Source organism: Halichoerus grypus, chromosome 10 (assembly GCF_964656455.1).
Source record: "Halichoerus grypus chromosome 10, mHalGry1.hap1.1, whole genome shotgun sequence".
NCBI lineage: Eukaryota > Metazoa > Chordata > Mammalia > Carnivora > Phocidae > Halichoerus > Halichoerus grypus.
In genome coordinates this window covers 113,325,323-113,347,955 of record NC_135721.1, presented here as the reverse complement: position 1 = coordinate 113,347,955, position 22,633 = coordinate 113,325,323, and the positions used below count along the sequence as shown (strand labels likewise).

Sequence of the window (22,633 nt, the reverse complement as noted above, 5' to 3'; positions counted from 1 at the left end):
GGAGAAAGGGGAGAAAGGGCAGAAGTGGGATTGCCAGTGAAGAGACTACTGTGACAGCCAGGCAGGACATGAAGGGGCTGGCCAGCGGTGGTGACAGTGGAGGGGGACAGAGTGGCCCAATTCTGGATCTGCTAAGGGGTGAGATGTGGAGTGTGGAAGGAAAAAAAGGAGTTGGGAGGGAAGATAGCAGCTCCATTTTAGAGACCTTGCTCCTTGCCATATCCCCAGTGCATGAACCAGAGCTGATCTCAATCAGTAGTTACTGGAAGGGAAAAAGCAAATAAAGGAAGAATCCCAGGCTCAGGTTCCCCCTTCAGACCAGCTTGGCTTTTCTTTTCTTAGCCTGTCAAAAGGCGACCTCTGCTGGCCAATTGTGGGAACTGCAAGTCCTCAGCTTGAACGTGATCCGTGACCGGAAGAGACCCTGGAAGATCCCCAGCTGGATAAAATCAGAGACCACACCGACCCCTCACCCATTTTACTGATGAAGATACTGAGGCCCACCTAGGGTTCTTGTCTGATCTTTATCTCAACGGCCATCCCTTCGGGCCTCCCAGCTGTTTTCCAGAACTGAAGGAGTTTTTCAGGGACTCCCCCATACCCTCCCATAGGATGCTAGGAGTCCATCCTAGGTATTTGTAGTTCCTAGAAAGCATCACGCTGCCTTGGCTTGCCTACATTCTGGGAAGAGGCACTTCCCAAGTCCCCAAATTAGCCCATACCATCTCCACTTAGCTGGATGGGAAATCTCTACCCCATCTGGGCTGGAATTTCCACCATCCTTCACTCCTGGAATCCCGCCCCTGGGCACCTGGCAGAAATCTGCCTGCAAGAATGCATTTGTCACACATACCCTTCCCAGCCCAGTTACTCCAGCTTGAATAAAGGACATGATCCCCCATCTGCACCCATTCAGATGACACCACAATTTCCTCCACTTTCAACTCTTGGCATGCCTTTGAGCTGTCACTGTTCTTCACACAAGATAGAGCCAAGGAGAGGGAAGGAGATCCCAGGTGTGTTCTGAGCAGAACAGGGGAGGCTGTCACCTCCCTTGAGCTGCATGTAAGACCTCTACTGATGCAACACAAGATGGCATTTGAGGTTTCTTTTATTTCTTTTTCTTCATTTTTCTTTCTTTTTTTTTTTTTAGTAATTTTTAATTTTAGGCTACACAACTAACAGGGTTTAGATCCTAGAAAATTAAAGTATTTCAGTTAAGGCTAAAGTCCTCTTTGATCACTCCTCATCACCCTTCCCATTCCCTGACCCCTTCCACACACACAATTCCAAAGCTAACTGCTGCTGTCGATTTGAAATTCCTCCTTCTAGATTTTTTCCTATGGATGTATATGCAGTAAATACCACACACACACACACACACACACACACACAGCCCTAATGATTATGCAGCATTTATTTGTGGGATTGGTGTGGGATTATTTGGTGTGGATTATTGTGGGATTACTGTGGAATTATTTTTTTTTTACACAAATGGCATCATACTGTACGTATGTATCCTGTGACTTTCCTCCACTATGTTCTGGGCTCTTGAATTCAACTCACAGATATGAGAGCACAGTCACTCTGATGGGGGTTGCGTCGTGAGACTGGCCCTTATAGAGAGCAAACTGCTTTAGAGGCACTCTCCGAAGCTCCTCTCTCTAGCCCTCTCTAACCTTATGTCTCCCTTTCCCCGCTCTCCCGCTCTCCTTCCTCCCACCTCCCAGCTTTTCCTCACCCTGGCACTTTAGACCCCACAGGACCCCTTCAGAGAAGCTCCTAATCCCCCACACGCTCGGGAAAAGGTTCATCTTCGGAGGTGGTGGGCCCCTGCGCCCTCTGGTGGCTCCCATGGGTAACTGCAGCGGCGCCTCCAGCCCCTCATCCATTTATTTACCCAGCGACCCACCAGGAAGCCCAGCCCACCCACCACCCAGGCGTGAACCTTCCCGCGCCTGCCCTGGGGGCCCGGTCGCGGATTAGCTGACCTCCGCTCTGGAAACCTTCCTAGTGGAATGTGAGCACCCTTGTGACCTGCCTGAAGAATGTACACGTTTGAGAACTCCCGGAGGGCAGCTCTTTGTGGGAACCTCGTGGTCCTGGTGCAGAGCCTTTGGAGGGCATCTGGATGATCTCTCTCTGAGTGGGTTGAAGTTCACTGCAGGAGTGGATTCTCCAGGTATTCTGCACATGGACAGACAGACAGATTGCCAGTGTTTGCTGCTGCAATGTTCCTGATGGTAAACGCTAGGTGCCCAGCAGGGGGAGCCGCCTTAACTCATCCGGGTGCACTGGGATAGCGACTCGCCTCTAGTCCTGCCCTTCCCCAGCCCGGGACCCTGTCCCCCTCAGAGTGCCTCTATGGCTCCCCACCCACTCTGCAGCCTGGCCCCGCTGGCCACTCCGGGTCCCCCTCGCCCTGCTCTCCTTTTTCTCCCGACCACATCTAACACACTAAATAGTGTCCTTACCTACTATGTTTATTGTCCCTCTCGCTCCACTAGAATGTCAGATGTCCAAAGACAAGGGCTTTGTCTCTTCGGTTCAGTTTTCGGTCCCAAGCATCTCTCACAGTGCCTGACGTCGTCAGTGTAACTGAATGAGGGAACGAGGGCTCCTTGTGCAGCAAAGCCAAACACTGAGACCAGGTTTGCAATAAGAAAAAAGTTTAATTTGCAAGGCAGCTAAACGAGGAGATGGGGGCTGGGGGGTGGGTGGGTGGGGGGATCTCAAATCTGCCTGCCCTGAAAACGGGGTCTTGAGTTTTTACTGGATTTTAGGGAGCGCATGGACAGGGGTGGGACTGGAAGCTACAGAGCGGGAGGGAAAGGTGAGGGCGTTGTTGACCCGCGCAGGCGCACGCCCGCATCCCACTCCTTAGGTTCGCAGGCCGCTCGGTTTGGGGAAAACAACTTACACCAACGTCTTGTGACTTGTGCATCAGAGAGATTTCATCTATAAGAAGCAGTTACAAGGCCTCATGATATATTACCTAGGCTAATTCCCATTTAGAAGCGGGCATTTAGAAAGTCTTTTGTGAAAAGAAACGGGCCTTGGGTTAGAGCTCACTGGCCTCCATCTACCCTAAACACAAGGCAACAACAATTTCGCCTTGTGTTCAGTAGATTAAAAGTAGAGCTTTTCACTGGCACTTAATAAACGTCTTTCAGAGGCTGAAGCCAATGAATGAGGCTCTGGATGTGCAGGATGTAGACAGAGCTCTGAGATAATCAGCAGAAAAGGCAAGCCTCCCTGAGAGGTGGATGGGATGCCCCAGGCTGTAAAGATGGGGGGAGGGGGGCAGGGAATGTTCTCCTGTAAACCTAAAACTGCTACAAAAAATAATTAATAACAATTAAACAGCAACACAGGCTGTAGAAATATCTGGAGATGACAAGGAAAGGGAGAACGTTCTGGTTGGTGTTCATTCACTGGGGCGTGTGAGGACTTCAGTTGTCTCCATTTGGACCTCAAACTTTTCGGTTGGGTTCTTCTTTCCAGCGCGGCTCTTGGTTCAGGTGGGAGACCCCACTGGCAGAGCACCCCCTGCCCGAGCGAAACTGCCCCCTCAAGCCACAAGGACTGCCCTGAGCCAGCAGGACCCTCCGGTGCTTGACTCCAAGACAGTGAACGATTTGACCCTCACTGCCCACCTGCCTGGGCCCACCCACCTGCGTCCCACAGCTTCCTTATATAAACTGGGGAGTATTTTTGGCGTTTTGGACACAGTCTTTGAGACATCAGCCCGCTGTCTTCCGGTGCTGGCCTTGCTGAAATAAATTCCTCGTTTCACCTCCACCGGTCTCTCTTTCTTTGGATTTGGTCAGCAACCAGGGACCGTGGAACCAGGTGCTCTCGCACCTCTCCACCCTGGCTACATATGCTACATTTATTAAGCTCCCAATGTATACTGGTTATATTAGAAACAGATATCCAGAAAGGTTTCTTTGGTGGAGATAACATTTAAGATTGGCTTTGAAATATGGATAGGATTGTGCCAGAAAGAGATGGGGCAATATATTTGCAAGGACGTGGATGGAACTAGAGGGTACTATGCTAAGTGAAATAAGTCAATCAGAGAAAGACAATGATCATATGAGTTCAATGATATGTGGAATTTAAGAAACAAAACGGAGGATCATAGGGGAAGAGAAGAAAAAATAAAACAAGACAAAATCAGAGAGGGAAACAAACCATAAGAGACTCTTAACTCTAGGAAACAAACTGAGGGTTTCTGGAGGGGAGGAGGGTGGGCAGAAGGAGTAACTGGGTGATGGACATTAAAGAGGGCACATGATGGAATGAGCACTGGGTAAGTGCTGAGTATAAGACTGATGAATCACAGGCCTGTACCTCTGAAACCAGTAATACATTATATGTTAATTAATTGAATTTAAATTTTAAAATGTTAGAAAAATATTAGAAACAGGAGTTCTAATAAAATTGAGGAAAAAAAGGAAGTTTGGTATTTCAAGGGTCCTTTACACTGGAAAGCTGCTGTTGAAAAACACTGTAAACAATTGAATAAACTATGTCCCGGAGGTTTAAGTACCTAAAATATAAACTTGGACTGCTTGTTCCATTACAAACAATTACAACACAAATTTTTACAATTCTTACTTGTTAATACATTTGAAGATACCAAAGTTGAACACAATCCATGTTGATACCATCTTGGTAATAGTATGAAATTAGTTCCAATCTTGTGGATTCCTGAAGCCTGTCGTAAAGCACAGTGTCTAACTGTTCCAGAATGTAGAAGAGCATAATGAAGGACCAAATTTGAAAATTAAGTTTATTTATCTTCATTTATAATACCTGGGTTTGAAAAGCCATGAAATGTACTAAAATCTAGGAAAGTCTGCTTCAAAAAAAAAAAAAGAGAGAGAGAGAAGATTAAATTCTTTTTTTTTTTTTTTTTAATTTATTTATTTGACAGAGAGAGAGACAGCGAGAGAGGGAACACAAGCAGGGGGAGTGGGAAAGGGAGAAGCAGGCTTCCTGCCGAGCCGGGAGCCCGATGTGGGACTCGATCCCGGGACTCCAGGATCATGACCTGAGCCGAAGGCAGTCGCTTAACCAACTGAGCCACCCAGGCGCCCGAGAGAAGATTAAATTCTTATAGAAATCAGTGATGCTGTGCAGGTGTTATAACTCAGGAATGTTGTTCTCAACAAGTTTTCAGGGCAAATATATTTATGTATATATCCTGTATTCATTTATTAAGTGTCTGCTCTGAGCTTAGCACTGAGCTAGGCTCCCAGAAATACACATACATCATGCAGACAGTGTGGCTCCTGCCATGATCCTGTTGCTTAGTTTTTATGTTTTTTTTTTTTTTAAGATTTATTTATTTGACAGAGAGAGACACAGCGAGAGAGGGAACACAAGCAGGGGGAGTGGGAGAGGGAGAAGCAGGCTCCCCGCCGAGCAGGGAGCCCAATGTGGGGCTCGATCCCAGGACCCTGGGGTCATGACCTGAGCTGAAGGCAGACGCTTAACGACTGAGCCACCCAGGTGCCCCAGTTTTTATGTGTTTTGTCTTGTCTTTGTCACTGGTCTATAAGCTCTTGGGAAAAGCTATATAGCTTTCTGTGTTCCCCAAAGTGCTTCCCACAAATAACTCAATTAATAAATTTTGGTTTTTTATTTTCCAATGGGGGGCAAAGAGAGAGAGAAAGATGGGGCAAAAAGGGTATTCTTTTTTTTTTTTTTCTAGAGGAAAAGAGAGAATCCCAAGCAGGCTCCACACCCATTGTGGAGCCCAACTCAGAGCTCAATCTCACAAGCCCGAGATCATGACCCAAGCCAAAATCAAGAGTCTGATGCTTAACTGACTGAGCCACAAAGGCGCCCCAAAAAGGGTATTCTAACAGAAGAATTCATATGGAAAGTTTGGTGGCTTAGACTTACTATAAATACTTAAGAGAATGGTAAGCAGTTCTGGCTGGAAGCAAGAAAAGCTACATATAAGAAAGGGCAAGTGATAAAAGTTGTCAGGGTTTATTGGTCCCAGCTGAGAGAGGACGTGAATGTGAGGCTTAGGCATTTTTTTTATTTTTATTTATTAATTTTTTAAAGATTTTATTTATTTGACAGAGACACAGTGAAGAGAGGGAACACAAGCAGGGGGAGTGGGAGAGTGAGAAGGAAGCTTCCCGCCGAGCAGGGAGCCCGATGCGGGGCTCGATCCCAGGACCTGGGATCATGACCTGAGCCAAAGGCAGACGCTTAACGACTGAGCCACCCAGGCGCCCCGGCATTTTTTTTTTTAATTTGGTGAGCAACAGGTGAGTCCTTGCGGGTTGATAATAAAGATATGTTTTTAAATTAAAAAAAAAAATACCGGGCGCCTAGGTGGCTCAGTCGTTAAGCGTCTGCCTTCGGCTCAGGTCATGATCCCGGGGTCCTGGGATCAAGCCCCGCATTGGGCTCCCTGCTCAGCGGGAAGCCTGCTTCTCCCTCTCCCACTCCCCCTGCTTGTGTTCCCTCTCTCGCTGTGTCTCTCTCTGTCAAATAAATAAATAAAATCTTTAAAAAAAAAAAATTTAAAAAAAAATACCACAAGGGGCACCTTTGAGGTGACCAGAAGGGAGACCATAGCAGCAGGGATGTGGGTCCCGCCGAACGGAGGAGGATGGTCGGAGTCAGAAAGGAGCATCAGTCAGCGGGAGGGATTGGGGCCAGGAGCGGCCTCTCACGGCTGGAGTCCTGGCAGGGGCTCCCCTAGGGAGCACATTCTTGTGTCCCCACAACCCAAAGTGCTGCTGAGCCCCTGCCAGCTCAGAGAGGGGTCCGGTGTCCCCCCCCCCCCCGCCCCGGGCTCTGCTCACCTCTCATCCCAAACATCTGCCTGGAGAGCGATTGCTCATCAAGCAAAGGAATATCTCCGAGAACAAGGCAAACAGCGGGCGAGAATTCTCAGAAGTCAATATGCAATGAGCATTTACCAGGTAGGTGCCAGACCCCGTGTGAGTGTCAGCTGGAGTCGGCTTCGAATCTGACCCTGCACTTCCCAGCTAGAGCACCTCGAGCCAGTCACTTAACCTCTGCGAGTCTCAGTCTCCCCCTCTGTAAAGTAGCAACTAAAAGTAGTATCTGCCTACTGCCTAGGATTCCTGAAAGATTTAATCAGATTCGAACTATTACTGTTGTCAGACAGGTATTTGTCAGTAGACGTCAGAGACCAGCTCTGCGAGGCTCTTGACTTCTCTGGGCCTCTGTTTCCTCATCTGTAGAATGGGATTGTCATAGTATCTCCCCCCCGCCCAAAGGCTGTGGTGAAGAGTAATGTACTCATGCCTGTCAAGCTCAGTGCCTGGCCCAGAGTCAGCTTGGCACACACGGCTGTTAGGATTTCTGCCCTACCGGGAGGATGCTATTAATACCCCTACTTTCCCAGTGACTCGCTTGAGCTCCAGCATTTGAACCAAGACTTTCTGCTCCGGGGATCCCTGTTCCTGTGTGAAAGGAATTATGGTGGCCCTGGGGTGAGGCCAGAGCCAGCCTGGGCAGGTCTTCTGCCTTCTAGGAGTCAACCCTTGCTGATAATGTGAGCCCTGTACTGCTATGGTTGTAGCCTGGGGATCGTGGGGATTGGGCGCCTGGGCCACTGCGGACACACAGTAGGCTCTTGGTGCCGCTGACAGCCCCGCCCCCCTCCCCTGCCTCTCCCTCCGCAGGGCTGGGCGGGGCAGGTTAATACTAACCGGACAGCCTCCGCCCCTCCCGGGCACTTGGAACTGGACCTGCAGGTAAGCACGCCTTGCTGGGCGGCTCAGGGCTGGGAGGCACTGCGGCCGATCCCAGCGGCTGGCACCAGGCATGGGGGGGGGGGGCACTTGTCTGGGGACAGCGGGTAGTCTGTGGTTTTTCCTCTGGTTTCAGACTCCTGGGCTGGAGGCAGGGGAGGGATAGAAGGGAAGAAGGGCTTCCTCCTCTGTGGTCAGGTTGGAGCTGGCCTGGTGGACTTCAGCCCCCTCCTCCCTGGGACAAAAGACTGGACCCCCACTGACCTCTGCCCAGCTGCCTCTCCACAACGCTGGGAAGTCTAGACGGCTGTTCCTGCCAGGTTGGGCCGGAGTCTCACCAGCCTGGCACGGGGGCTGGGGGTTGGGATGGGCACTGAAGGGAGGCTGCTTCGCCAAGGTCAGCCTCGTGGGAGGCCTGCAGCCCTTCCAGGCCCCGGGAAGGAGGAGGAGGAAGGGAACTCGAAGTCCCTGCCAGCCAGCCTGGGCTCCCATTGTCTCCTTGCTTCCTCCCTATCAGCCGAGCCCAGCAAGACAGGGGCATCCCCACACCCTTTCTTCGATGGAGAAACCAAGACCTGGAGAGGGTGAGCAGCTGGCCTGAGGACACACAGCCAGTGAGTGCAGGCCTGGATGGCCATCGCAACCTGAGATGGGGGGGTTGGGGGGGGACACGGTGTGGGCAAACACTGCCTCCTCTCTGGGCCTCAGTTTCCCCACATTTGTGAGATGGGAACATTGAGTAGGAGGAGGCCTGGGACCTCTGAGGTGAGGAGAGGCAAGAGAAGGCCTCTTGATCCACAAGGATGTGAGCGGCTAGGTGAGGGTGGTGGCCGAGGCGGGCCGGGGTTCCAGCACACACAGCCATTCCTGTACTTCCGTCTCCTTCTCTCCCACCCCCTGCCCTCTCTGCCCCACCTCTTCCCCCTGCCCTGCCTCTGTCCCTCTGTCACTCTCTCTGCCCATTTTGGCTTCTAGCTTTGGCTCTCGCTCTCTCCCTACTCTGTCTACTCAAAGCCACCCTGCCTCCACCTGACAACCTCCCCACCACTCTCATGAGGACGGGCCGGGTTCCACATCCCAGGCCGCAGGCGGGGGCCTGCAGGATTCACCAAGGACTCTGGGACAACACTGACTGGGACCCTTGTCCAGGAGCGGGTGTAGACAGGGCCCACACTGCCGGCTGGCACTGCCCGGGCCACCCTGGCCAACTCAACCCACAAGGCTGAGGCAGGCTGGGTCGATGGCCCAGCCCTTTGCAAACCAGGTGGCCACCTGCACCCTGGAGGAGAGACAGGGCCCTGCTCACAGGGAGATGATACTCCGGTGGGAGCGGTCAGCACTCAAATGATAAGACACAGATAAAGCTCCACAGGTGAGCTGATGCCTGATAACGCAGTGAGGGAGCAAAGCGGAGAGCACGGGAGCGCCGGGACTGGAGGCTGCCCAGGCTCCGATGGTCAAGGTAGGACGGGGCCCTTCCTGCCGGCTGGGGCAGGAGGTGGCCCAGCCATACACTGAGGGCACACCGGCCCCCCACCCCCACTCCCTTGGGCACGGGACTCTCAGCTTTAGATACAAGAATTCGAAGGAAAGAGACCCCTTTGCCAGGGGCTGTCCTGGCTCCACACCAGGGTGCACATCTCCCGTGGAGCAGATGAAGTCTTAAGTGTCTCCTCCAGAGCCTTACTTGGGTTTCTGGTCTCCCAGCATCGCTGGTGGGGCCCAGGAAGCAGATATGTCTTGGAGTCTCATTTCTCCCCTTCCCAGCCCACGCGATGGGGAGGCCCAGGGGTGAGTGGAAAGGGGTCCAGCTCAGCCCGGCCCCTGCCGCCTCTTCGTAACGCCCTCCCTCCCGGGCTCTGCTTAGGCTGGGTCCACAGTCAGCCCGGCCTAGGTTCCAATCCCAGCTCCCAGGTGACAGGCTGGGTGACGTGGGACAAATTACTTTTCTGAGCCGCATTAACTCATTTATAAAATGGAGATTGTCATACTGCCTACCTGGGGATTGTTGGGAGGATCTAATGGATAATGTGTGTAAAGTGCTTGGCCAGTAAATGGTGGCTACTGTTAGAATTCCTATTATCATTAGCATTACGATCTCTTGTGCCTGGAATACCACACCAGCTCAATAACGGATAAACAGGCTTCACTCCTACTTCTCCCCTGGCCCCACATGCCTCTCACAATAGCCGGTGTGATTCTCCTAAAACTCAATTAGAGCCGGTCCTCCCTCTGCCCAGGAATGGAGATCTGGGCTCAGAGAAAACACCCGAACTCTTGCCTACAGGGCCCTACGTGACCTGTGCACCCCCCATCCCCCCCTGCCCACTCGCACTGCTGCAGCCACCCCAGGGCCTTTGCACTTGCTGTTCCCTGCCCCTGCACCACTCTCCCCGGGCCTGGCTCACTCCCACACTTCCTTCACATTCCCTCTGACAACCCCATTTACAATTGCCCGCTCCTCCCAGCTTTGCTTCCCTCCCACAGCCCTTATCACTGCTGACTTGCTCTCGATTGCTGGTTTTTATTTCACTCAGTGACTTCTCCTCACACTTTCCTGAGAGCAGAAATTACTGTCCAGCACACAGCAAGTGACCAGCAAGTACTGGTTGAATGAATAAGAACTGCAAGGTCACTAGAGGGAAAAGAGAAAAGAGCTATGTACTTTTTAAAAATACTCCCAACATACTCATTGTGAGTCACTCCCATACTGCTCTGAACCACCAGGCCTCTGCACATGCAGTTCGCTCTGCCGAGGACATCCCCCCGCCCCCTGCCATTGTCACTGATGGCTACGTCCCCCATCAATGGCTCATTGTGTCTCCCAGGTCCAGGAGCATGGGGCGCCTGGTGTGGCTGCCTGGAAGCAGGCCCGGGCAGGAGAGCCACACAGGAGATGGGTCATGCTGGGCCGTACCACCATCATGACTGTTTCCCAGCCAACGGAAGAGACTTGCGGAGCCAAATCACTTCCCTGAACTTACACAGCCATGTGGTTCCTGCATTAGAGCCCAGACAACTCCGCTCTGTGGGGTGTGGGGATTTAGTCTTTCGGTGCATAGAACCTGTTGCACATAAAGGAGACTCAGGCTCCTTACCTGCCCACCTGCCCTCATCTCCTCAAGCCCACTGCTCCAGCCACTCTGCCCCCGGCTCATTCCTGCCTCAGGACATTTGCACAGGCAGTTCCCTCTGCCTCTATGTTCTTTGGACATTTTTATTCTTTTTTTAATTAAAAAAATATATTTAAACATTTGATCCAGCTGGAATTATTTTTTTCAGGTGTGAGGGATAAGAAGTAAGAAAGAGATCCAGCTTTATTTCTTTTTTCCCAAATGACTACCCTGGCAAGTCTTATTTTCTGACTGGTTCTATGCAGGAAAACTACATATTTATAAATATTTATAAATGTATAACTGGACATCTGGCTGAACTCTCATTATTTTAATAGCTTTTCAGGTGATAAAAGTAACCATCTTTAGCAAATCCACCTCCTCCCTTTTTACTTATTCCCGTTTATTAGAAGTATCATTGATCGCCTCCTCTGTATCCTTGTTTATTTTACGCTGCCCTCTGCCACCAAGGTCTAGAGCAGTGAGTCACCACCCCGCCCGGACTGTGCTGCTGTCTGTCTCTCCAGGCACGTCTGGGGCTGTGGGGGAATGTTACTCAGACTCCATATATCCACTACTGCTTTGACTCCACTAAGGACTATCTATCAATATGAAATGACTCGGGGTCTTAATTTATACTTTTGGCATCAAATCCCATATCGAGAGCTCTTTGTTTCTCTCCCTCTCTTCCCTCCCTCCCTCCCTCTCTCTCTTTCCCTTTTTCTCCCTCCCTCCCTCTCTCTTTCTCTCTCCCTCCATCTCTTTGCATTTCCCTGGAAGACCTTTGCCCCCAGGTTTACTCTTAATCTTTCTATGTCTCTTTAAGGTGTATTTCAACAACTAATCCTATTTGATTTTGGTTTTTGATCAAATCCCGGTTGGGACAGGACCTGAGTTTCTGAGTTGGGACATCCAGAGTAAAGGAGATAAATGTCCTCATGAGTTTTTTGCTACTATAATCAGTCTCTCTATATCCTTGAACATCTATCTCTGTACACTTGGCCACTGTTTCGCTGTATATAAAATCAGTAGCTTAAACAAGAGAACAGCTTATTTACAATGCAAACAACATTGAACAAACAAAAGAGTTCAGTGGCAGGCAGAACAGAACCGGTATGGCAGCTCCATGCCGCAAAGCCTTAAGGTCTAATCTCCCTCTAGCCCCCACACCATCCTTCTTAGCACAAAACGACCACTGGGGTTCTGGCCATCACATCTGAGTTCCAGAAAGCAGGACAGAGGAAGGACAGAAAGGTACGCTCCCTCATCTTTAAGGAGACTTTTCGAAGTCCTTCACAACCTCACTGGCCTGGCCTCGATCGGCTGGCTGTGTACCACTGCAAGGGAGGCTGGGAAAGGTACTCCTTTAGCTCGGTGGCCATTTGCCCAACCAAAAATCTGGTCTCTGTGACAACTAAGGAAAAAGGGAAGAGTAGGTAATGGGAAGCAGCTAGCAACCTCTGCCTTGGAATATCATTCAACCTCTACCTTTTTGTCCTTCCCTGTCATTTCACCCATCAGAGGCAGAACTCTGCCTGTGTTGGGGCAGGGCAGCTCTTTTTTAGTGGGATTCTGCCTGTTCTATGCCACAGTCTGGTCTTAGGTGGGAATGAGCAGCCAAGAAGCTGCGCACGACTGAACGGGGGGGTGGGGGGGGTGGGGGGGGCGCGGGGCAAGGGTCCTCCCCATGCAACAGCTGCCTGGAGCTTCCCTCCCTGGGTGCTCTCGGTGGGGGGCCCAGAGCCAGGCCCGTCCCGGGCTGTTAGTCAGGCCGGCCTCAGAGGTGAGAGACAGCTTAAGCCACCTGCCTGAGTCCTCTAGACAGACTGTGGTGGAGCAGGACGGAAAGCAGGTCAGACTGCACTCTGCTCAGTGGAAGAAGGAAGAAGGGAGTTCATCTGCGGCTGAGAGTCAGTTCTGTGTGTGGAACCCGGAAAGGAGCCGCTGAGGTTGGGACTTTCCCAGGTGAGGCCTAGCCACAAGGATGCTTTGGCAGCTTCCAGAAGAGAACGAGGTTAGACTTGGGGCAGGGGGTGGTCAGGAGGCCAAAAGCTGCAAGGGACTGGTTCCAAATCCCACCTCCCCAGACCCCACCCTGTTTCCCATCTCTAAAAGGAAGGGCTTGGCCCCATCAACATTTCTCTCCAAAATGGTGCCTCATGGGAAACTTTTTTTTTCCTTTTTAAAAAAATTGTATTAATTTTAGTCATGTATTAAATTTAGTCATGTATTAATTTTCATGTGAATTGGACAAAAACAACCATGTCACCAAACCCGGCATTTCACCATGAGGGTGATAGCTAGCCCTCAGTGAGTGCTTACTGTGCGCCAGACCCTGTTTAAAAAACATTAGCTTATTAACATTAACATATTTGCATATCATTACAATCCATAAAGTCAAGACTGTCCTCTCTTTACAGATGAGGAATAGGAGGCACAGAGAGGCAGTGTCACTTGCCCGAGGTCACCCTGCTAGCCAGGGGCAGAGCTGGGTGCAAGCCCAGATCTTTTTGTATGTTTAAGGCTTATTTGTACCTTTTCCTCTGAACTGTTCACATCCTTTGTCCATTCTTCTATTCAGTCTTTTTGTTCTTAATTTCTACAAACTCTTTACATAAGAAGAAGATGATCCCTTTGTCTATGATTTACATTACAAATATTTCCCCCAGGTGGTCATCTTTTGATCTTACTGTTGGTATTTCTGACCTTTTCTCTTTTTTTTTTTGAAGAAGATGTTTTGTTGTCGGATTACTTTTGTTTTAATATTTATGCAGTTATATGTGTCCAGCTTTTCTTTGATGGTCTCTGGAATTACAAGCCACAGTTAGAGAAGCTTGCCCCTCTGGAAAGGTTAGTTATAAAAGAATTTGTCTGTGTTTTTCTATCATAAAAAGCCAACTTGTTCACGAGAAGCGGAAAGATCAGGGAAAACCTGGGCTCCACGGCATACTGTTTTGACAGACGGTGACCCTGATATTGCTCACCTGGCATTCTTCTCCACGGTTCCCACTGCAGGCTGATCTGGGAGGAGGCGGCTTCGGCACAGGGCAGACATCATCATGGCCCTCCTGGTTCACCTGCTGGTCTGCACCTTCGGGATGGGCTCCTGGGTAGCCATCAACGGGCTGTGGGTAGAGCTGCCCCTGCTGGTGACGGAGCTGCCCGAGGGGTGGTACCTTCCCTCCTACCTCACGGTGGTCATCCAGCTGGCCAACATCGGCCCCCTCCTGGTCACCCTGCTCCATCACTTCCAGCCCAGCTGCCTTTCCGAAGTGCCCATCATCTTCACCGTGCTGGCTGTGGGCACCCTGGCGTGCACCCTCTTCGCCTTCCTCTGGGATGTCACCTCCTGGGTGCTGGACGGCCACCACAGCATTGCCTTCATGGTCCTCACCTTCTTCCTGGCCCTGGTGGACTGCACCTCCTCGGTCACCTTCCTGCCTTTCATGAGCCGGCTGCCCGCCCGCTACCTCACCACCTTCTTTGTGGGCGAAGGACTCAGCGGCCTCCTGCCTGCCCTGGTGGCTCTTGCCCAGGGCTCGGGTCTCACCACTTGTGTCAACGTCACTCAGCCATCAGACACCACCCCAAGCACTGAGACCACCGGGAAGACTGTCTTCCTACAGGTACCGGGCACGACCCATTACAGTGCTCTGTGCTTGGTCACAAGGAAGACCATGCAGAGGGCTTGTGTTTCCTAGATGTTGGGTAGACCGGTGTTCTCGACCTGGCTGCACATCAGATCACCTACCTGGGGGGGCTACTGAAACACAGCGGTGGGCCCCACCCCATGCAGCCAATAAAAGAAACTCTCTGGGGCGTGGGGCTTCTCAGAGACCCTTGAGGTCCAAAGTGTTTTGGAATCTGGAGTTTCGGACTTTAGAACACACCTGTCCTGGTCTGCAAGAGCTCCTGTGACCCAGCAGTCCAGCACAGTGACATCACTGCCCACAGCCCGGGGGCCATTCCTGCCCAGTGGGCACGTCAGGCTGTAAATAGACTACCTCCGTTCAAGTGTGGCTGCCAACTGAGGCATGAAAAAAATCCGAACTTTCAGAGCTTTTTGCATTTCCAAATTGCAAAACAGGGATGGTGAACTTGTATTTATTCAAAAGTCCTCAGGTGATGCTAAGGTACAGCCAGGGCTAAGAACTGTAGACTTTATTTTTTTTTTTTTTTAAGATTTTATTTATTTATTTGAGAGAGAGATCGTGCGTGCGTGAGAGAGAGAGCACAAGCAGGGGGAGCAGCAGAGGGAGAGGGAGAAGCAGGCTCCCCGCTGAGCAGGGAGCCCGACACGGGGCTCGATCCCAGGACCCTGAGCCAAAGGCAGACGCTTAACCGTCTGAGCCACCCGGGCACCCAGAATGGTAGACTTTGGACATTGCTTCAATGCTTTGTGTTGTTAAAACGTCCAACTTTTCTCCACTGTGTGGACACTTGTGAAGTTGGACACTTCACATAAGGCTGGCATCGCCCAAACCACAGAGGTCCAGCCGTGGGTGCAAACCCAGGGACCCCAGGGCCACCATATCCTGCGAGCACTCCACTTTTAAGTGTTTGAATTAGTTGAAGACATGTAAATGTTTTGAAATTTCACATGCATAGGTCTAGAGGCCCGGCATCTGCTGAGAAGGGGTCTGGCCACGCCAGGCCACACCCCCACAGGGCAACCTCGGGAGGGGCTGCGGTCTCCGGCCCTGGCGGGCAGCAGCGTGGGAAAAGGCATAGCTTCTAAGTCTGAAAGATTAGCGGACTGGCTTTGCCACATAGCCCCCGTGAGCCTCAGGGAAGACGAAGCGTTCTGACACCCCCAAGCCCTCCAGAACTGGGGCTGATGGTGCCCACTGCCCGGGGCCGCGAGGAGGCACGCACGGGCTGACCCAGGCGAAGTGCCGTCCGAGCACTGGGCATTTCTGATCACTGCCTGATGAGTTCTGTGTGTGTTATTCGGCCCTTACTTACTAGCAATGCCTGCTATTTATTGGATATGATTATTAATATTGCTATTACCTGTGTCCCGACATCCCCCGGGGATCTGCCTGACCCTGGTTTTGTCTTTCCCCAGGGAGCTAACAGCACTTTGGTGTTTGACCTGCCTGGGACGACACGTTCCGCCGTCCATCTGGAAAGCCGCTACCTCCCGGCCAACTTCTCGCCCTTGGTCTTCTTCCTCCTGCTCTCCTTCATGATGGCCTGCTGCCTGGTTGCTTTCTTTCTCCTCCAGCGTCAGCCCAGACCCAGGGAATCTTCCATAGAAGACCTCCTCACCTCCCAGGTCACCCTCCACTCCATCCGGCCACGGGAAGGGGAGGACCTGGGCCCCCCAGACCCAGGGGCTAGCAGCAAGGCCCAGGGGCATCCAGAGGAGAAAACGGCCTCCGACCGCCCAGCCCACCTGGCCTTCATCTACGTCCTCGTGGCCTTCGTGAACGCGCTCACCAACGGCGTGCTGCCCTCCGTGCAGACCTACTCCTGCCTCTCCTACGGGCCTGTTGCTTACCACCTGTCCGCCACCCTCAGCTCCATGGCCAACCCTCTCGCCTGCTTCCTCTCCATGTTTCTGCCGCACAGGTCTGCCCCAACTGGCCCTGGGGAACTCTTGTTGGATGCATTTCATTCCAGAATCAGAATTCCAAACCCCAACTGTCAGGTTCTGCGTATAGAACATGGCTTCTAGGGCTTGACTGCCTGGGTTCAAATCCCAACTCGGCCACTTGCTAGCAATGAGGTCCCGGACAAATCACTTCACCTCTCTGTGCCTCAGGGATACTTATCTGGAAAATGGGGATAATAGTAGTTCTCCCTCCTAGGATTGCTGGGAGCATAAAATGAGCTAATTTGGTAAAGATTTTTAGAGCAGCAGATTTTTAGAGGTGTTGACCAGCCACTGGCCCTTGAGGAGGAATGCGCAGGCAGGAGCTGAGGGTCCCATTTACAAGTGGGAACCCTGAGGCTCACAGAAAGGGTCTAATCCCATGGTCTATTTCCCAGGACTTCAGCCCTGTCCTCCTGCCTCCGGCTCACTCTGGCTCCTTTACAGCGGCAGATCTGGAAGAGTGGCTAGGCAAATTGACAAAATGCAGATTGAGCCAGCCTAGATTGGGACCTGAGATTTCAAATTTTAGTACACAACCTAAGTGGTTCCGCTGCAGGGGTTCAGACCCTGGGAGGGGACACACGGACTTTGGGGTCGTGAAACTTGAGGGCCCACAACCTCCCAGCCAGCTCTCTGCCCTGCCTGCCCTCACGGGCCTCTCTGACCTGCTCACGCCCCCTTCCCCAGCTCAGGAAGGAGGGAGAACGAGAAGAGGAGAGTCAGACAGAAAATGTCACATTGCCAGAAAGCTGAATTTTCTCCCTTAAGGATTGAAACTGTGGAAGGAGGCTGGAGATTTCTGGGGAAGCAGAAGCACAGTCCACAGATGTGTGGAATAGGGAGCGCCCAGAATGTTAGAAATACCCAGTCTGAAAGACAGGGGCTCCAAGAATCTCGGAGCAGAAAGAGTCCTTAGAGGCAGGGCCAGGCCCTCCACTCCCATGCAGGACCCCAGGCAGTCTTGGTGTTCTGAAGGGCATGCACAGGGAGGTCCCGGGGGGATGACCTCTAATGAAGGACAGTGTCCTCCGTTGTCACACTAGAGCCGACGTGGGGTCCCAGCCAGCCAGCAGGGCCCCTAGATCACGTAGACCTCATGTTGTAGATGACACCGGAGGGGAAGGGGTCAGCTGGGGCTCACAGCACCGCCTGCAGTGCGAGGCTGCAAGCCACATCCTTGTCCGCCCGGCTTCCTGGCTGAGGTTGGGCATGTTGCAGGAGGAAATGGGAGCCGGCGGAACACCGGTGGGGCCCCAGGCCAGGCCCTGCGCGCTCCGTTCCACAGGTTCCAGCGGCCCTGCCCGGCTCCTCGCGCTGGTGAGGAAGCAGGCTCAGGGGCCAGTCTTGCAGCTTCAGTGGGAAGGGGAATCTGAACCAGGTCCCCGTAGCACCAGAGTCCATTCTGTTTCTCCTGCCATGAATGCTCAGGGTGACTTAGACCCGTTTTGCCCCTCAGGAAGCTCACTGACCCGCTTGAGCCAGGTGGCCTGGAAGTTTCCATGTGGATCTGACCTCTAACCCTAGAGACACTGACCATTCTACGCAGCGCCCCAGGGTAGGGGAGGCAGAAGTCAGGCTGCTCACCTCCTCCATTCTCCTCCTCTACTTTGCCCTAGGTCTCTGCCAATTCTGGGGGTCCTCACGGTGCTCGGGACTGGCTTCGGGGCCTACAACATGGCCATGGCCGTGATGAGCCCTTGCCCCCTCATGCAGGGCCACTGGGCTGGAGAAATCCTCATTGTAAGTATCTGGCCTGTGGAGCTGCCTCCCTCCCTACCCCTCGCCTAGCCAAGGCGCTTTCTGTTGGCCAAAGTCTTTGTGTTTGCGCCCGAAGGAAGCCCCAGGTGGGGTTGGGCAGGGGGAGGGATGCTTCTCCTTTGGGAATGGAGGCTTAGGAAGGTAAGGTGGCTGGTCCAAGGTGACATTCCAGCCTCTCCGCTGAATGCCACACTCTCCCCGCCATGTGTACCCCAGCCCTGGCTTTCTCCCAGATGCCCTTGACTTGATCACGGGGGGCACCAAGGCTACTGGGTTCTCCTTTGCCCTGGGCAGGGGTGTCAACTCATGGGGCCCTCTTAGCCCTAGGGGGTCACCCCCAAAGACTATTGAACTTAAAGGTTATTCCATGGGGTTCCCTTAGCCCAGTTAGGTCACCCTACAAGCATCCTTCTCCCCTGGGGCTCACCCCAAAGTCCCCTTCATTCTGCATCTCTGCCGCCCGTTATCCGCAGGTGGCCTCGTGGGTGCTGTTCATTGGCTGTCTGAGCTACGTCAAGGTGATGCTGGGCGTGATCCTGCGCGACCGCAGCCGCAGCGCCCTCCTGTGGTGCGGCGCGGCGGTGCAGCTGGGCTCCCTGCTCGGAGCTCTGCTCATGTTCCCGCTGGTCAACGTGCTGAGGCTCTTCTCATCGGCCGACTTCTGCAGCCTGCAGTGCTCCGCCTAGGACACCTGGCGCGGTCCAGGACAGCGCCCTGAGCCGCCCCCATTACTAACACCTGGGAAGTTGAGCAGGGCACATGCCCAAGGTCACAAGGGCAAGTGGCAGGGAGCTGGGAGGCCCAGGCTGAGTACTTAAGCATTGCCGCCAGCTCCCCTCAGGCAGGGTGGAGAAGGCCACAAGGCCCCCCACGGGACCTGGAAGTGCAAAGCACAGCCCTCCCCCACTCTGTGTCACAGTGCCCGCAACTCCATTGCCGAACTCCTTCGGACTGTTGAGAGAGAGCAGGTTTGCAGCACCCAGCTGGAGGCAGGCTCAAGGGTGTCAGAAGCGCGACCGCTGAGAGGGTGAGCTAGCCCTCACAGGCTGTGGGACCTCGGGGAAGTCACTTATTTCTCTGTGCCTTGGTTTCCTAAAATGGGGATTATGATAAATAGCACCTACCTCAGAGGCTTAGCACAGGGATAAAGGGGAGAAGTGCCCAGCATGTAGCAAGCCCTCTTGGGCCATTTCCTGATCCCGCTGCCCGACAGAAATAACAAGGGACAATCTACACAACGTAGAAGTGGCCAGGGTGGTTGAGAGATGACCCCTGCCCCGTTTCCTTTTTCCCACTCTCCTCGCAGAGAAGCTTCTAAAAGACAGATGGCAAATGGTGGGACCCTGGGCATCCTGACTCCCCAGTTCCCAATATGGATGGACGTTGTACCCCACACACCCCTTCCTGTCACCCCTCCTGACCCACAAGGTCCTGCTGCTTGGAAAGTGAGTGACCTCCTGGGAGGCAGAGAGATGATGGGGGGAGGGGCTACACCAAAACTCTGGAAGTGAGTCCCATCCCTTTCCCCCACTCACCAAGGCCAGGATTGGACCCTGAGAACCCTGGGAAGTCTGGGAAGGAGTGCATTCACTACATGACTGTTATTTTGTTCTCTTTCTTTCTTTCTTTCTTTTTTTTTTTATAGACATTTCCCTGCTTTTACACTAAAATCAACCCTCCCAAGAAAAAGTCTAACATGAACCCCAAAATCAATATCATCAGTTTTCAGTTAGTTCTAAGGTCAAGGCTAAGCTCAGAAATTAATAGAATCAAGTGCTTAGAGAATGTCTGGTCCTGGGACTTCTTTTCTTTAGTGGTTTGTTTGCTTGCCACCAGCCCTCCTTTTAATTTATTGTGAATAGATAATATAGTCACATGTTTCAAAAATCAGAAAATATAAAATGATGTTCAGCAAAAAAATTCCTTCTCTCCTGTCCCCCATCTGCCCAGTTCCTCTCAACACACACAAAGACACACACACACGCATGGGCACGTGCACACACACAAGCACTTTTACTAGTTTCTTGTTCACTCTTGCAGAGATTATGCAAGTACAAATACAGACTCTTTACAGAAAAAGTACCAAACTACCGTGTACCTTGCACTTTTGCTCAACAATTAAAATGGAGAGAAGGTTCTGGCTCTTTGTCATGACCATATAGTATTCCATTGTGGGGAGGTACCAAATTTATGCAACCAGCCCTCCGTAGAAAGACATTTGAAGGTATTGAAGACAAAATTTAAAACAGAATCTCCCGCCAACCAGAAAACTTCTCCACAAAAGCAGAAGAGAAAGAAAACCATTTTATTACTAAATAAGCATCAAACCAGATTATGGGTGCACAGCACAGACAATCGACTGAAAAGCTTGCAAAGGCAGAAAGAAACCCCTCCTTTCACATTTTCCAGAAGATACAACCTACTATGTCCATATTCTCAAATGGTAGCTGGTCCTCAAGGGAGGGTTACATCGTTCACCTTGAATTCGCCTAGTAATTGGGATGGCTATCGGGGTTAGCTAACTGTCTTTATCCGCAGGAAAAAGAAATTCATGTCTTTATGAGGGGGTTTTTCACAACTGGAAGCCAAACACTGATGTTAGGCTCCTTCCCTCCCCCAGAGGCTGGGTGATGGGGGCACTGACTTTCTTCACATTTACGTTATAAAGAGATGGTCTTATATATGTTATAAAGAGATGTCTTTGAGAAAAGTGATCCTGGGAAGTGAAACTGGCTAGAGGCTTATTCAGCTTTTTTTTTAAAGACTTGAATAGGAGCAGGGGAAAAATTTGCAAGTTTTCTAAAGTAGATGCTCTCAGAAAAGGGAGAGGGGATGTCTCCCCTTTTTGGCACCAGGGAGAAGTTTTATTTGTATTTGCCCTGACAAGGGCATTTGGGTTGTTTTCAATCGTTCCCTCCCAGAAAGGATGTTGGAGTGGATAATGAGCAAGAAGACGATCTCTCTGTACTGATGTGAGAAGATGTTTCAAGATTAATTACACACAGAGAAAGGGGATGCAGAAGAGCATGCAGAGTATGGAGGTAGCCATGCTAATGGGTTCTGTCAAGGACTAGGGGACAGGGTGACAGGGTATTTGGAAAAGGCACCTCCATGAGTGATGATGTTGAAATTCTTTTCATGAACCTGTCGGCCATAAGTACGTCTTCTTTGGAAAAATGTCTGTTTGGGTCTTTTGCCCATTTTTAAAAAAAATTTTATTTATTTGGGAGAGAAAGTGAGAGAGAGAGAGACCCCAGCACGAGTGGAGGAGCAGAGGGAGAGGAAGAAGCAGACTCCCCACTGAGCAGAGAGTCTGATGTGGGGCTCCTTCCCAGAACCCCGTGAGAATGACCTAAGCTGAAGGCAGGTGCTTAACCAACTGAGCCACCCAGGCGCCCTCTTTTGCCCATTTTTATTTGTGTTTGGACCTCTCTGTGGTTTTGCTTTCACCCGCCGTCCTTGGAGGTCTTTATGACATTGACAGCCTTTAAGCGAAGGCGCATGAGTCCGCTCTCCACAGTCTCCTCCATATAATGGGGACAATAAGAGCATCTGCCAACCAGGGTTGCTGTGAGGGTTGCACGACCTTATTAATAAGTGCAGCGAGCTTAGCGCCACACCCGCAAACAGCAAGTGCTCAATAAATGTCATTAAAAGCTTCTACTTTCTGAAAACATCTACTAAAGACCCTGGACGGCCCTCCTGCCCCTGCCCTCCCGGAGTTAAACCCGGTTGCTAGGGTGACCGAGTCACCTGCTGTCTCTGCCCTCCAACCAAATAAGTTCCCTGAAGAATGAGCTCAGGACTCCGGATTGAGCCTGGGGTTGGCAGCGGGTGGGCGGGTTCCCCTAGGATGCGCCTGAGCTGGTATCTCCCTGCGGTGGGAGGGAAGGGGGGAAAGCCAGAGGAGGGTGTGCTCCCGTGGCAGAAACTGACCTGCAACAGCTGTGGGGTGGGGGGCAGCAAACAGCTTGCAGAGGGACGGACCTTAGAGGCCAAGGTTATGAAGGGGTGGAGGGTTGTGTTGGCCTGTGTGGGGTTTGGGGGGGAGGGGGTAGTGACATTGCAAGGACCACAGCAGGTGCGAACAGGTTCAGAAATGACTACAGGCACCCTGGGCAAAAAAAAAAAAAAAAAAAAGCCAGCATAACACACAGACTGAAATACACAATGTGTCCTTTCTGTTGGCCTCCTTAGAATTTTTTCTGGCCATGGATGACTGACTGAGCATAGGGTCTGTATAGAAAAAGGACAGAGTGACCCCCCTTCCACCCCAGAGTAGTGGATGGGAGCTGAAGGGGTATGAATATGGGGAGGAGTGGGGTTCTAGCCTCTGCCCAGAGAACCAGAGCAAGAGGGGCTGCTATGGTTTGAAGCTGGCCACCCAAACTCCCGAAGTGGGGGGTCCC

General features: G+C 51.8%; 1 protein-coding gene and 1 long non-coding RNA gene across 3 annotated transcripts in view; one reads left to right on the top strand and one right to left on the bottom strand.

Moving 5' to 3' along the window:
- The window catches only part of LOC118554353 (uncharacterized), a 120,301-nt gene that overhangs the window by 11,816 nt on the left and 85,852 nt on the right, over positions 1-22,633 (bottom strand). The gene's annotated exons all lie outside the window — the stretch shown is intronic.
- On the top strand, positions 7,914-22,029 carry SLC52A3 (solute carrier family 52 member 3). Of its 2 annotated transcripts, XM_036121774.2 has the most exons (6): positions 7,914-8,074; positions 8,272-8,368; positions 13,883-14,493; positions 15,936-16,441; positions 18,083-18,206; positions 18,698-22,029. In XM_036121774.2, the coding sequence occupies exons 3-6, from the start codon at positions 13,927-13,929 to the stop codon at positions 18,908-18,910; spliced, it is 1,410 nt and encodes a 469-aa protein (XP_035977667.1). In that variant the 5' UTR covers positions 7,914-8,074; positions 8,272-8,368; positions 13,883-13,926; the 3' UTR covers positions 18,911-22,029. The 2 variants fall into 2 exon arrangements, with proteins under 2 accessions (XP_035977667.1, XP_077913612.1); XM_078057486.1 differs by lacking the exon at positions 7,914-8,074 and having other exon boundaries at positions 8,246-8,368.

Bases quoted from the DNA above. Each gene is read 5' to 3' on its own strand.
- SLC52A3 (XM_036121774.2), top strand. From the start codon at position 13,927: ATGGCCCTCCTGGTTCACCTGCTGGTCTGCACCTTCGGGATGGGCTCC. The intron at 14,494-15,935 runs GTACCGGGCACG...GTCTTTCCCCAG, and splicing joins GGAAGACTGTCTTCCTACAG to GGAGCTAACAGCACTTTGGT. The intron at 18,207-18,697 runs GTAAGTATCTGG...CGTTATCCGCAG, and splicing joins GGGCTGGAGAAATCCTCATT to GTGGCCTCGTGGGTGCTGTT.